Source organism: Homarus americanus, unplaced genomic scaffold (genome assembly GCF_018991925.1).
Source record: "Homarus americanus isolate GMGI-L3 unplaced genomic scaffold, GMGI_Hamer_2.0 scaffold43226, whole genome shotgun sequence".
In the NCBI taxonomy this organism is placed as follows: Eukaryota; Metazoa; Arthropoda; class Malacostraca; order Decapoda; family Nephropidae; genus Homarus; species Homarus americanus.
The window spans coordinates 218,131-232,500 of record NW_024720416.1 but is presented as its reverse complement, the minus strand read 5'-3'; the positions used below and the strand labels follow the sequence as shown (position 1 = coordinate 232,500).

General features: G+C 43.2%; 1 protein-coding gene across 1 annotated transcript in view; it reads left to right on the top strand.

Annotated features, from left to right (window-relative positions):
* The window catches only part of LOC121860529 (protein bowel-like), a gene marked incomplete at its 5' end in the record, with an annotated part of 19,246 nt that extends 15,871 nt beyond the window's left edge, over positions 1-3,375 (top strand). The window contains 1 exon segment of the mRNA XM_042357685.1: positions 943-3,375. Within this exon segment, the coding sequence (XP_042213619.1) occupies positions 943-2,113 (1,171 nt within the window).
* Between the last annotated feature and the right edge of the window lie 10,995 nt (positions 3,376-14,370).

The window sequence follows — 14,370 nt, the reverse complement described above, 5'->3', positions numbered from 1 at the left end:
AACCCATCTTAAGTTATACCAGAATATACGTGTGTGTTTTTGTGTTTATGTTGCACTTGGGCGTCAGAAACACAGACAATACAAATTAAGCGAATTATCTGAAACGAGGGAGTGGAAAGTGAAAATTCAAACTTGCTGTAAGAGAAATATTACTGTAATTTAGATAGATATCGTGTGTGTGTGTGTGTGTGTTTGTGTGTGTTAATCTTATTTCTTTTTATTCCGTGTTCATGTATCATATTTCTTCTTCTGTGTTGCTCCTGTGTTCAGTTTATTCTTGGATTTTCCTTGAACTTTTGCTCTCTGGTTCTTGTCATTAGCTTGTTTCTGCAGCTGCATCTTACGTCTCCACCACAAGTGTCTTTGAGTTATGTTGATGTGACTTTTAGCGATGCTTTTTTGTTTTATGTGTATTGAAATTGGTACTAATACTTTATTGATTGTCATTGTCTTGCAAGAATTGGTGTATCTATTTTACGACAACATAGATCAGTTCACTTATATATGAGTGAATGGAAGGATTTATACGCTTTATTTATATATCATTGGTGTATGGAGGCATTTATTAATGTTATTTAAACATCTGTTATCATACACATTCGTCCTGGTGGGCATATTTTTCAGAACTGGTTTGTGTCTGAGCTGAATATGTTGAAGGAATGTGGTGTATTTTATCTCTTGAACATTTAAGAAAGAGTATTTCTGTGTGTATGTGTGTGTGTGTGTGCGCGCGCGAGACTGATAAAGAATTTTTAATATTTTATTATAGTGTCTTTATATTAGGTTGTTATGGTGGCAGCATTGAGTAAATTTCCAAGTCCTTGAAATCAGTATGACTTATGTTTCCATGTATTAATATGGATTCTTTTCAGCTGTTTCAAATCCCAGTTTTATAGTCCACAGTAGCACGTTTAACTGACCTCGGCTTTTCTTCTCCCTCAGGTACATCCACAGTAAGGAGAAGCCCTTCAAGTGCAGCGAGTGCGGCAAAGGGTTCTGTCAGAGCCGCACGCTAGCCGTCCACAAGATCCTTCACATGGAAGAGTCGCCACACAAGTGTCCTACCTGCGGCAGGAGTTTCAACCAGCGAAGCAACCTCAAGACGCATCTCCTCACTCACACGGACCTCAAGCCTTACAAGTGCGCTTCCTGCAGCGCCGTCTTCCGGAGAAACTGTGATCTCAGGCGGCATATGTTGACGCACTCGATCGGGGGACACCTGCCTTCGGATAAAGACTCTGAAGAAGGCAAGAACTCCAATCATCACGATGTGAGTGTGTCAGGGCCCTCGTCTGCTGCGGCAATTTCAGTCTGTGACAGGAGAGGAGGAGGCACTGATCTGGATGACGACGAGGTGGAGGAGGACGCAGAAGAGGACGACGAAGACGAGGAGATTGATCCGGGGCGCCCCGATGATGCCTATTCCTTCTACGAGTCGGAGAAGGTAGAGGAGGACGAGGAGGAGTTGGAGGAGGACGATGAGGAAGGCAATGGAGTGCAGGCGGAAGATCACCCCACCGATCACCACGTGTCCAGTCTTCACCAGCCGGAGCTCCACAGGCCAGACATGCATGCCCATTCTAGCCACGTCCACACTACGCACGTACACAACACACTCCCGCATAAAACACACCCGCACGTCACGCACGCCCACACAACACATGTACATACCACCATCGTCCCCCACTCATCTCATGACCAGCTCCACAGCCACACCTCACACGCGCACAGCCCTCACAGCAACAGCAGTAGAGACTCTGGAATGTTGGGTCCTCACGGTGCCCCGCCCCCCAGACCCGCCTCACATCCACACGCCCACGTCACGCCCCTCTACAGTCACGCCCATGGATTCTACCCGATGGTGGGTGGGGGCGGGTCAGGGCCTCCGGGTCCACACTACCGCCCAGCACACCATGACTTGAAGCGGCCTATTGAACAGGTTCTGGGGGGTCCTGGGCCCTCACTAGGCCCCCCTCCCCTCCTGCCCATGCAGGGGCCAGTACCCATGGGCGGAGGAGCCATGGGCGCAGCCCCACGCCCACCATACCCACTCCATCCCCCAGAAAGACCCAAGAAAAAAGGCTTCATGATCGAGGATATTATGAATGGGTAGTGTCGGCTGTTGCCAGGTAGGGTCTTCATGATCTCAACTCCGCGGTGCAGCGCCGCCATCCACGCCCACACCCACGACGGGCGCGCCCTTGTGTCGAGGACGCAGTGCACGCACGCCCATCACCATTACCACTACCACCATCATCACCTACTGTTATCATTAACGCTGCTGCTGTGCCTTACTACGTGAAGCTGGTGAAAGGTCGTCCGCACCCACACACAGCTTCCCACTAGTCCACTCTTGAAACATCAATGTAAACAAATGTGGTTCAGAGTGACTGACAAAGAGTTTCCTGAGGCTGCCCAACACACAGGGTAAATAAACGTTCTCCTCTCCTACAGGGAAGAGATGGGGGACCACAAGTAATAAACCAATGAGCCGGTGACCTTCCTTCCGCCAACCACTTCAGACAAATTGACTGACCCTGAGTGGAAATTAAACAACTTATCTAGTGAACGAGCGCCAGGTTTTGGAAAAATGCCCTGGCGAATAGTGGAAATTACCAAAGGGGCGACAGAGGCTTTCAAACACTGCCGGGCAGTACTGAGAACAAGGCAGTGTCAGTTGAACGCGGCCGGGTAGTACAGTACTGAGAACGAGACCGTGTCAGTAAAACGCGGCCGGGCAGTACTGAGAACGAGGCCGTGTCAGTTGAACGCGGCCGGGCAGTACTGAGAACGAGGCCGTGTCAGTTGAACGAGGCCGGGTAGTACAGTACTGAGAACGAGGCCGTGTCAGTTGAACGCGGCCGGGCAGTACTGAGAACGAGGCCGTGTCAGTTGAACGCGGCCGGGTAGTACAGTACTGAGAACGAGACCGTGTCAGTTGAACGCGGCCGGGTAGTACTGAGAACGAGGCCGTGTCAGTTGAACGCGGCCGGGCAGTTCTGAGAACGAGGCCGTGTCAGTTGAACGCGGCCGGGTAGTACAGTACTGAGAACGAGGCCGTGTCAGTTGAACGCGGCCGGGCAGTACTGAGAACGAGGCCGTGTCAGTTGAACGCGGCCGGGCAGTACTGAGAACGAGACCGTGTCAGTTGAACGCGGCCTCGCAGGGTCCAACTACAGTCAACTAAGGAGAACTTGTTACTACAGGGTCTTTGCCACATATTGTAATTATTAATTTATTTTATGAAGGAGTTTTTCTTAATATGTGAGACTATAAATATTTTTTTCTACATAGGGTTTTATTCACTATACTTATAACTTCTTTTTAATGTATAACTGGCAATTTTTTGTATATATTTTCTGTATATTTGTAAATAATTGACTTATGAATAAAAGAGGTTTCTACCAAACACGTTATTATTTTCCTTTTTATACACCAATAACCTGCTACACATTGTTATTCCTTTTGCATTATATATATTATATTCATTAAACATATATTCTTTACACATTACATTTTATATATTATATTTATACATTTTATTCATTATACATTATATTATATTCTGTATACATTTTATCATATTCATTATACATTATATTTGATTATTTATATATTATTATATTTATACATTATACATTGTTATTTATCTCTTGTTACTCACTATTATTACAGTACAGTACCTAACATACCCCTAATAAAGTCCATTAAATTGTTTTTTAATTAACCTTTATGCCTATAAACAAGTTGAGAAAACAATAAAAAAATGAATATATGAAGATATATAAATTTTCTGAGTAGATAAATTTGACATTTCCGTGAGGTGGTAATTTATAGTTATCTTCTTGAACAGTGTTTTTCAAACTTTTTTTACTGCGACCCACAGCCAGAACAACAATTTGAAATGCGACCCATTAAACCTAAGTGTAATGATATGAAATGAGTAAATCAAAGACAAACACTGTTCACAATTTTCCTCATATTTAGCATCGACAAAATTCATGTAAATTTCTCATGATCCATTTATATTTGAATTATATGTATCCAATTGTATGAAAATAAAAATATTCTGATTTATTTTCGCGACCCATTTTTATTTTGCGACCCAATTTATTTATTTCGCGACCCACTGAAGGGTCGGGACCCATAGTTTGAAAACCCCTGCACTAGAAAATATATTATATTAAGAAAAGGTATTGGACGTTCGAAAACAAATAATTTTAACTTTTCAAATCACGTTAAAAATTTATTCAACAGTACACTGTAATTATTTGTGGGACTACGACAACAAATCATATATTGTACTGTATAATAGTATATGAAGAAACTAGACACTAGTAGTTTCTAGTGACAAGGTAGCTCATTTCTGCACCCAGCCATATTACCTACATGAAAAAAATAATACACGAAATAGCTAATTTAACCTAATGAATTTAGAGTTATAAACAATAGTTGTGTTGAATTACGAGTTGTTTGGTTCATGTCATATTTAAAAAATGGCTTAATTCTGTAGTTTTAGATCAAAACGAGAGCCTGTGATCTCTATGGAAACAAAACCTGATTAAAAAAAAACTTTTTAATTTTTATAAACTGCTTCTATTGTAAAGAGTTTTGGGGCAATTAATCAAAAGTTCCTACAGTAAAACAAACTATTCAGGCAAACCTTTCGCTCATATTGAAAATATTATTGTTCTTCTGCGTTTCAACACTTAAGGTTTTCTCTCACGTAAACACGTATTCTAAGTAGGTCCATACATTAGACAACAACTATAAAAAAAGAAGTAATTCCTCTTGATGTATGGGGGGAGACATACACACGGGACGCCACGCGCGAGTCTTCTGTTTCCTCAGGCTGGGCGGCTGCTGGATCAACACACACTAACTCTTCTCAGAATCCTCCTGCCTTCCTAGCCAGTCACAGGTAAGAACCACACAGCTCTTGTACTTTGTAATTATTCTCTGATGAATTATGAAAATGGGATTCATTAGGAGGAAAGGTAGACAAGATGATATAGTGTGTTTCTTGAGGGTGACCGGCCGGAGCTGTGGCGGCCATATTGGTGGCTGAAATTTTAGTAACTAATTATTGTGTTTTGTTTATTAGAGCTATTATACGTCCACATACGTTTTAACAAATGTTTTAACAGCAATTTCTATTATGTATTTATGACTGGCTTGAACGTAAATTAGGGGTGAAAGCAAAGAAATGCGAGTTAAAAGCAGCATCGCTCCACTACGCTATTTGTATCTTGTGCATCAAAACAAATTAAAAATCCTGTTAAGAAATGAAGTGTAGTTAAATTGAGTATTGTAACCAATTAAATACTTGTATCGTAAACCAGTTCATTAACATCAGAGCTTATTGTGTATATGAGGATGAGGTAACGCTCTAACTAAAAAAAATATTGTTGGTTATAAAGGCTGTTGATGTCATAATGGATATTGATGTCTTATACCGGCATTGATATGTTATAAAGGCATAAATACGATATAGAACACGTCATCGAGTTTAGATTTAAGTAACAATAGGATGTTTAGTCTTATCTTTTCCCAAGACGCTAAAATATATAATGAACGTATTACTAGTATGTGGAGTAGATGTATAATTTTTTCCTAGGACAGGTTCATGTTGAAGTGGCTCTGACGAAAATAATATAAAGTGTACTAGATTAAGTGGAACCATCACAAATAATAGAAACAAAATCCTAATTAAATTTAATTATATGTTGAACGTTCGATATTATATTCGATTAATGTTTATAAGCTGTTAATTCATTAACACTGAAGTCTACGGTATTTACTGATTAGAGAACAAGCTTTAGGAATAAGGTTTTCAATCATGTTCTCTAAATTGTAGAAACTTTACTGTACTGTACAGCGTTAGTGGAGAAACTAGATTAAAAATTTTTTGCCTAGTGACAATAAGTACGCGTATTGTTGGATTATTAAATAGCACTATATGCTTTTCGGTTTCAATTACTTTTTTATTTGTATTACTTTAAAACCTTGTAGATAATTATTTACCTCAGAAATTAACACGTTGAAATAACTCTGAATGAGGTAATAATGGATAAGGTTGCCTGTAACTATTTTTTATCATAAGTGATTCACCCTCTAGAGTCGTAATTCCAGAAATCGTTTTATTGCCAGACGTAACTTTTTGCTCAGCCGTAAAGAGAATTGGGAAAACAAAAACATGTAGAACAGGAAATTTCTTTTTATTTTTCTTTCTTAATAATGATTGTTGTTATGGTGGTGAGAGGTGGATGTGATAGTGGTTGTAGTGTTGGTAGTGATGAATATGTTGGTGGCTGTTGTAGTGAGGGTTATGTTGGTATAGTTTTGAGTAGTAGTGATAAGTGTTTGCAGTGGTTACGTATTGTGGTGATCTTTGTGGTGGTCATGGCAATAGGATTTCTTGCCCTAGACAGTGGCTAGTTTATTGTGCACCCCGTATCAGTCCTGTGAATAGTGGTGCCACCTGTGATGTTCGTTTAATTGAGATTAGTGGTGGTGAATGGTAGTGGTTGTGGTTGCGATGCTTTTTATGGTTGGAGAAAGATAATGAGAGACTTTGACGAGGGAGATAATTCTACCAGCTGATTTAGGGGAAGGAGGCGCAACGCTCTCTCGATCACTCTCGCCGTATTTGAGTATTAACCTGGCCAAATTAGCCTAGTCCTGTTGTGTATATCCTCACCATCCATCCACCCCTTACACCTCACCATTCATTCTCGCCTTTAATTTACCCGGAGCCCTTCCCCTCCCCCTTCCCCCCATTAGAGCCGGCCCCATTCACCCTTCACCCGCCTACGTCATGTTCCTAGTATCCAGATTACGGAATATTTCGTACAGTACGTAACTCAAAAAGACTTTGTTCAAGATGTGGCCCGAAGTATAACTTCACGACGTCAACAAGAAACTTCCTGTGTTGACTGTGTAACTAGAGGAAGTACGACACTCACATACACACATCGTCAAGAGTTATCCCAGTGTTTCCTCATGTTGCACGAGCTGCTGTATTAAAACCTGTGTAAGATTGAGAAAAAATGGAAAGTGCAGGTCTCAGGCCCCAGGAATAGGAGTAGCCTCATCGGTGAACAGCATCAATGGAGGATGTAAACAGATCACTAGTAATGGCAACACCAGCGTCTGAATAAATGTTATGGGGTAGCAGGTAACAGGAATCTCTTACTCAATGGGATAAAATTTCACCTTCAAGTGGTTATAGGATCCCGGTACTCATTGATTAAAATTTTATAGTTCAAGGGGTTGAAAATTCGCCTACCAAAATCAGCATTACAGCAGCACCAGCACAGCAACCTGTACAGCATCGGAATCCCACCAATTATAGCTGCAAGAACAGCATCACGTGCATTCTTGCAGCACTACTCCTTCAAGGCTACCAACACGGGTACCAGTAGGTATTAGAGCCGTCATAAACAAATAGCTCCTATCTCATAACCGTTGCTACTAACTACAAGCGTATCAAGGACTACCAGTACCACCCGCTACCACCACCACCAGCAGGGCCTCAGCGTCTGGTTAAATGTCACGAGCCTTACCTTGCCTCACCTTGCCTGACTGCTGAGCTCCGACGTCTCCCTGGGGGCGGAGGAGGAGGAGGAGAACCGGTACGGGCGTCAAGGTGATGACCGCCTCTGGTGAGCACATTGGGGGATCCAGGGCAGTGCTGCTTGACTCCCGCCCGCTGCTCATGAAGTATTTGGGGGCTGAATACCTGTGAGAATGAGCGAGTGGGTAAGAGTGCAATAAGTTCTGCTGCGTCATTCATTAAATACCTGGTTTTGTTTAGAATGTCGGAATGTTTGTTTATTTTCGTACTGTCTATAGATTCGTAAAGGGCTCTCTCTCTCTCTCTCTCTCTCTCTCTCTCTCTCTCTCTCTCTCTCTCTCTCTCTCTCTCTCTCTCTCTCTCTCTCTCTCTCTCTCTCTCTCTCTCTCTCTCTTTTATTGCATTCTTTGCCTTCCTGTCTACCAATCGCCTCTGCAAGCTGTTCATCTCATCCATCCACCCCTCCTAACCCTCGCCCTCTATTCCCAAATCTCACCTATCCCTCCGTCACCTGATACACATCCATTCCTCCTGTTACAGTGTCATTCTTTGTAAGTTCTTTTTCTTCCTCCAGCATCCTGTTCTACATCTATTCTTCCCTTTCCATCGTGTTATTTATTAGTAAATTCTTTTTATCTCCTTCACCTGTTCCTGTCTACCACTCTCCTCTACTATCTACCCTTCGCAAAATTCCACCTATCCTCCCCACAACCTATTCCTCCTATCCTTTCTTACGTCTTTTCCTACATTCCATCTCTTCCTCCTTTTAACAACCTAACCTGTTTCTTCCCCCACCCCACCCTACCCCACCCAATCCCACTTCCCACCCACCCACCCACACCAGTAGAACATTATACTAAGTTCAGCTGCAGCTCTGTATCAAATTACCCAGCAGAAAACCCCACTGAAAAAAAAAAAAAAGACACGGAGTTCAGTAAACATTTTCTCTAGCCCCCCCCCTCTTCACATTTCTCCTCCTCCCTCCCTCCTCCCCCCTCTCTCCCCCCATCTCACTGGCCCAGTGCTTGTCCTTACATGGCGGCACTTGGAACACCACCCCACCCCTGATTCCTCTCTCTCTCTCTCTCTCTCTCTCTCTCTCTCTCTGTCTCTCTCTCTCTTCTCTCTTCCTCTTCTCTCTTCTCTCTCTCTCTCTCTCTCTCTCTCTCTCTCTCTCTCTCTCTCTCTCTCTCTCTCTCTCTCTCTCTCTCTCTCTCTCTCTCTCTCTCTCTCCAACAGGTCAACAGGATCCACAAGTAAGAAAGCCAATTGGGAAACTACTCAGTGTTCGTCTTGGGTGTGTGTGTGTGTGTGTGTGTGTGCGTGCAGTAGTCCCTTATCAGTCATGAGTACGTTTAACTCCCGAACAAAGCCATGAGGATATCGAGGCTTCTGTCAGGGTCATGAACACCTGACCACTTTTTATTTGCCCTGAGAACATGTCCATGAAGTCACCCCCATCACCCACCTGTCAGGGCTATACAGTCACCCCCATCACCCACCTGTCAGAGCTATACAGTTTACATCCATTTCCCACCTGTCAGAAATATGAGGTCAACCCATGACCTACCTGTCACAGAGCCATAAAGTCACCCCCATCACCCACCTGTCACAGAGCCATGAAGTCACTCCCATCTGTCAGTCATGCATTCACCCCATCACCCACCTATCACAGAGTTATGAGGTCAACCCAAGCAACACACACACACACACACACACACACACACACACACACACACACACACACACACACACCGTCACTCCCTGCCCCTCGACACTATAACACCTTTCCTTTCTGTCACTCCGCAACTCATCATACACACAAGTAATCACACAGGTGCAGATACAAACACAGGTATACTGGTATAGGTTACAAGTACAGGTAAATATCCAAATACAGGTACGGGTTACAGGTGCGCATAAAAACAGTACGAATATAAATTTCAGGTACAGGTTACAAGTACAGGTCAAGATACAAACCCAGGTACAGGTTGCAAGTACAGATACAAACATTGGTACAGGTTACAGGTACAAATACAAACACAGGTACAGGTTACAGGTACAGATGCAAACACAGGTGCAGCATCCTTCACCTGGTTGTAGTTCTCGTCCCATGTTGCCTGAAGATGTATCCCAAGCACCTGTCCCTTCCTCCTCCTCCCCTTTCCTCATCCCTCGTCCTCATCTTCCTTCATCCTCCTCCCTTTCCTCATCTCTGCTCTTCCCTTTCCCCACCATTTTTTTCCTATCCCTTTCTTCTCTTCCTCCTCCTACTCCTGCTCTTCCCTCCTCCTCCCCTCCTTCCCCCTCTCCTCCCCCATCTCGTATCTCAGAGACCTACTACTTATACCCAGCATCAGCCCGGGGGAGGGGGAGTTGCGTGGGGAGAGGAAGGGATGGGGAGATGTCTTGGGGAGGAGTGATGGTGAGGGAAGGAGGGAGACGTGTGGGGGAGAATGATAGTGGGGGAAGGAGGGGGTGGAGTTGTTAGGGAGATTGATGATAAGGTGGGGAGGAGAGAGAAATATGTGGGGGGAAGGGACATAGTGGAGGGGACAGGAGAGGTTGATAAAGTAGGGTGAAGAAAGGGGGGAGACATGGGTGGTAAAGGGATAAGGAGGGGAGAGATGGGGGAATGGATATGTGAGGAAAGTGAAAGGGGGGAAGATAGATAGAGAGAGGGTAGGTGGAAAGGGGAAGAGAATAGGGAATAAAAGGGAAAGTGGGAAGAGGAGGATATATGAGGAAGAGAGGTAGGTGGGAGGAAGAGGAGGAGGGATTCAGATGGGAAAGTAGCAAGAGAGAGGGAGGGATAGAGAAGGAAAGGAGGGGGAATAGAGGGAGGATTGATGGGAATAGGGAGGATTGATGGGGAGGAGGAAGCGGGGGGAGGGGGTTAGAGGGAGAATTGATGGGAATAGGGAGGAGTAAAGGGAGGATTGATGGAGAGGAGAAGTAGGGATGGGAGGTGGTGGAGGTAGAGGATGACTGCACTCTTGATCTCCCCTAAGCCCTGAGGGTGAGAAGATAGATCCATTACATATTTGACCTTCTGCTGGAGGTAATTTATGACCTCCCGCCGTCCATCACACTCCCGACATTATGTTAATAACCCATCTCTACATCATCATTCCTTCCTTCTCTCTATCTCCATCGTTTTTTTTATCCATTTCTTCTTTTTCATTTATTTTTGTTTATCTTCTCTCTCCAATTCTGTAATTTTTGTTTGTTTTGCTGATAAGGTAATTTGATCTCTCTCTCTCTCTCTCTCTCTCTCTCTCTCTCTCTCTCTCTCTCTCTCTCTCTCTCTCTCTCTCTCTCAATAAATATTCCATTAACCATTTAAAGGGACTTTCTAGAATATTACTTTTTATTTCCAAACGCGCGCCTCGTGTGCATGTGTGTGTGTGTGTGTGTGTGTGTGTGTGTGTGTGTGTGTGTGTGTGTGTGTGTGTGTGTGTGTGTGTAGACAAACCACAGCATTACTTAAGGTTGTTGTCACCCAATAACACACCTCCATTAGTTACAATTAATAATAATAATAATAATAATAATAATAATAATAATAATAATAATAATAATAATAATAATAATAATTAACGGTTTATTGAAAGAGCTTGGCAGCCAGAAGGCTGAAAATATACAGTTACATATTTGGGGAATGGGTTTCGAATTACAAATATACAAGTAACATAAGTGATACAAATAAGATATATACTAACTAGATGGGGAAAAGCTCAAACTACAGTGCATTTCAACATAGTGACAGTGCAAGAAGTAGTATTTACTGGGAGTGAATACACTTCAGTTTAGAGAGAGAGAGAGAGAGAGAGAGAAATAGGTGAAGGGTGTGAAACGTAATTCTGAATTTTTGGTGATATCTTGTAATTGATTCATTATTATGCCGATGGTTTACAATTTGTAACCAGATTTGTCAACAAGCTGCGTTATTGCGGTACTGGTCATAGGGCCGGCAGCGACAGAAGTTTGGAGGGATGTACATAGTTATTGTCTTATTTCGCTTATTTTACTTTAAGATTAACCACCTTAACGCTAACCTAACCTACCCTAACCTAATCGAACCTAACCTAACCCATCCAGGTAGTGTTAGGGTGTTTAATCATTAGGTGAAAGAAACTGAAGGAGGAACAGCAATAGAATCAACAGTATTCAGGCAGCAGTAGCAGTTGAAAGTCTTGTTACCACCGCGACGACAGCAGCGATGGCAGGTTAGATCAGAGGCAGCTGGAAATGACAAGAGAAATAGCGATTGTATCTTCGCCAGCGGCAACGACAGCGAGCAGCATGTTACAAACACTTGTATTGTTGCTACCGTTTTCTGCAACAGCTACAGCCACATATGAGAGCAACATAGCAAATAAAACAGCAACAACAGCATAAATGAGACAGTAACAGTGACATAAGGTAGCAACAACAGCATAAATGAGACAGTAACAGTGACATAAGGTAGCAACAACAGCATAAATGAGACAGTAACAGCGACATAAGGTAGCAACAACAGCATAAATGAGACAGTAACAGCGACATAAGGTAGCAACAACAGCATAAATGAGACAGTAACAATAACATATGATAACAGCAGCAGCATAAATGAGACAGTAACAGTGACATAAGGTAGCAACAACAGCATAAATGAGACAGTAACAATGACATATGATAACAACAGCAGCATAAATGAGACAGTAACAGTGACATAGGATAGCAACAGCAGCATAAATGAGACAGTAGTGACATAAGGTAGCAACAACAGCATAAATGAGACAGTAACAGCGACATAAGGTAGCAACAACAGCATAAATGAGACAGTAACAGCGACATAAGGTAGCAACAACAGCATAAATGAGACAGTAACAATAACATATGATAACAGCAGCAGCATAAATGAGACAGTAACAGTGACATAAGGTAGCAACAACAGCATAAATGAGACAGTAACAATGACATATGATAACAACAGCAGCATAAATGAGACAGTAACAGTGACATAGGATAGCAACAGCAGCATAAATGAAAGAAACAAGGAGCAGCAACGACAACAGCATTAGTAAGTGAGAGTAACAGCAATAGCAGCTCAAATTAGAGATCACCAAATATGACAGCCAGCCACAGCAGCATGGGACAGCAATAACAGGAAATGAGGAAGACAGAGAAACTTCAGTAAGAACACCAAATGAGACAACAGCAGCAGTAAATCGAGACAGCAACAACACCACATATGAGACAGGAAGTCCAGTATAAAGAGACAGTAACAGGAGCAGCAACGTCAACACCAACAAGAAATGAGACAGACTGACAGCAACAGCAGCAAATGAGACAGGCAGGTCAATAATACATAGACAGTAACAGCAGGAGACAGCAACGGACAGTAAAATGAGACAGCAGCAACAGCGACGGACTTTTGGAACACCGTGGCTTTTGGGGTGACCGCGGGCAGTGATATGCATCTCTACACTGATATGCCACTTATTATCTGCAACCACTAGTATTACCTCTTCTCTCTCTCTCTCTCTCTCTCTCTCTCTCTCTCTCTCTCTCTCTCTCTCTCTCTCTCTCTCTCTCTCTCCAACATCGTCTTTCTTCCCTTTTCTCCCCCTTCATCAACAATCCCCTTTATCTCCTCGCTCCCCCTCCACCCTCCCCCCCCTTCTCTATCTCTCTCTCTTATTTGCCGGTGTCCAGCTTTATCATTATCTCACTACATCATCCGGCGTCCTCCTCGCATTCCATAATTCTTCAATCGATCACTCGAGCGGTCTATAATTTTTTACTCATTGCCAAATTTTATACCTTGGCTGGCTCGCTGACTGGCTGGTTGGTTGACTAGCTCGGTCTAACCCTAACTAAGCTTAGCGTGTGGTGGTGGTGTTGGTGATAGTGGTGGCGACGGACCTGCCTGCCCCACCTTCACCTCCCCCTCCCCCACCTCCCCCTCTACTGTATTGTACAATGAAAGAACGAACTTATTGCCAACTCACGCTTGTGGGTAAAAGGGAGTCTCATTTAATTATTCAAACTCGTATCTCTGAATTTTGTTATTATTGTTTTTGACATTTTGAACCATGATTATAATAGTTGTTTGAAGATGTGTTGTGATTGGATGAATGGATATTAAGTTTGAAAGCTATTTGGTCGTATTGTTGTTGAGGTGTGTTACTTTACGTGTTGACTTGTTTGGGGAGATACATCCTGGCATATTTGACTGCTCATCACACACACACACACACACACACACACACACACACACACACACACACACACACACACACACACACACACACACACACACACACACACACTGCACCGTCAATAAACAATCCATGCTTTTATAATTTTCTCGTAACTGGATATTGAAAGAACACGTCAAAAATATTTCCCATCAACCACGACTTACAAACAGGACAACTTTAACGGCACTGAAATTACAGGCGTTCTCTTAAAACTCAATTAATGGAGACAATTTAACTTATGAATTTTTGAGAATGTGGACCCTGGAACAGAATTTTCTCAACTGTTTACTTCCATCTTCACTCATCGTCCTCGTCTTCTCGCCTGCCATCATCGTTCTCAGCTGTTCACCTGCCATCATCATCACTCATCGTCCTCGTCTTCTCGCCTGCCATCATCGTTCTCAGCTGCTCACCTGCCATTGTCATCACTCATCGTCCTTAGCTGCTCACCTGCCATCATCGTCCTCAGCTGCTCACCTGCCATCATCATCACTCATCGTCCTCGTCTTCTCGCCTGCCATCATCGTCCTCGTCGTCTCACCCGCC